Below are 1,430 nucleotides of genomic sequence, written 5' to 3'. Positions count from 1 at the left end.
AAGAAAGGGGGGGGGGTAAAGGGGAAAGGATAGAGGGGTGTAGTGGCAGGGGTCACAAGGAGTGTTCAGTCGTGAAGGGGAGTGCGTAGAGAAGTGTTGGCTGGGAGCAATAAGGGAGTATCTCACTGAGAAATTATTTCAAATAAACAAGACAAAATGTCCTCTGTTTACAACCGTTCGTTGTGTAGCAGGTTCATGGCGTGGGTTCGAGTCCCTGCGTGAAAGACGTTATTTTATTCATTCTCTGTCCGTCTGCTAAGATGCTGTACTCCCCTCAATCTAGACTGGCCCTGGCAGGGACGGCTCCTAGCAGCACATACCTTCATGATTATGATCACAGCGGCTGGTTGGAGTACGCTTCTCGTAAGCCCCACGTCTTTTCTATCCCTGTGTCTTTTCTGTCTGTTTTTCTTCCTCTTTCCAAATACTAAGTATCCGTTATTAAGTCAACGTTTTTTTTTTCTTCTTTGTTAAACAATAAAATATCTAAAATATTATATTGACAGCGTAATGCACAAAGCAACATATTATGAAATTATCGTGTGCTAAACAAGATCAGTTACCATGAGCTAGTTTAAATTACTCTGAGCAGAAGGTAAACTGATCATGAGCTAAATGTGAAGTTACCAAAATCTGAAATGTGAAGCTACCTAGAGCTAAAACGTGAGGTTATATTGAGCCAAAATGTGAACAATTCTACAAGTTAACATTATCAAATTATCATTTGTTAAAATTGTTGCTAACGTTTGAAAATTTGATGTTACAAAGATTTAAAATGTGAAGCAAAAAAGAGCTGAAATATGACAATGCCATGAGATATCTAAAGTTACCGTGAGCAGAAATGTGACTATGTTATGTGCTAAATTGTGAAGTAGTTACACCATGCACTAAAATGTGAAGTATTTACCATGATCTAAAATGTGGAGTTACCATTCTCTAAAATGTTAAACGGTTTCCATGAGCTAAAATGTGAAGTTACTATGCGTTGAAACAGGACGTAAACATGAGCTAAAAAGTGAAATTACTATGCGCTAAAATGTGACCTTACCATCAGCTAAAATACAAAGTTATTGTGCGCTAAAATGTGACCTTGCCATCAGCTAAATTACAAAGTTATTGTGCGCTAAAATGTGACCTTGTCGTGCGTTACCATGACGTTATCATTTGAAGTAGTCACCATGAATATGACGTTATACGAGCAAAACTATGAGGTGTTTACCATGAGCTGAGGTCCATGGACAGGGCGAAGCTTGGGTAGGAGGGGCAGATGTTCTGACCGAGCGGGCTGGTGAACACAGACGGGATCTGACCACCACGGTCGTCCGGCAGGCCCTGGTTGAGGATACCGCTCAGGTAGAAGCGGATCACACAGCCCACGGTGAACAAACACACGGCGCCTATCTGTGGGTGGGGGAAAGGGGGTGGTAGTG

General features: G+C 41.5%; 1 protein-coding gene across 1 annotated transcript in view; it reads right to left on the bottom strand.

Moving 5' to 3' along the window:
* Positions 1–1,430, bottom strand: part of LOC101857503 — a gene marked incomplete in the record, with an annotated part of 23,424 nt that overhangs the window by 19,525 nt on the left and 2,469 nt on the right. Inside the window, 1 exon segment of the mRNA XM_013085656.2 lies at positions 1,220–1,401. Within this exon segment, the coding sequence (XP_012941110.1) occupies positions 1,220–1,401 (182 nt within the window).

Source organism: Aplysia californica, unplaced genomic scaffold (assembly GCF_000002075.1).
Source record: "Aplysia californica isolate F4 #8 unplaced genomic scaffold, AplCal3.0 scaffold00394, whole genome shotgun sequence".
NCBI lineage: Eukaryota > Metazoa > Mollusca > Gastropoda > Aplysiida > Aplysiidae > Aplysia > Aplysia californica.
The sequence above is the reverse complement of the archived record's forward strand: the minus strand, read 5'-3'. Positions and strand labels throughout refer to the sequence as shown.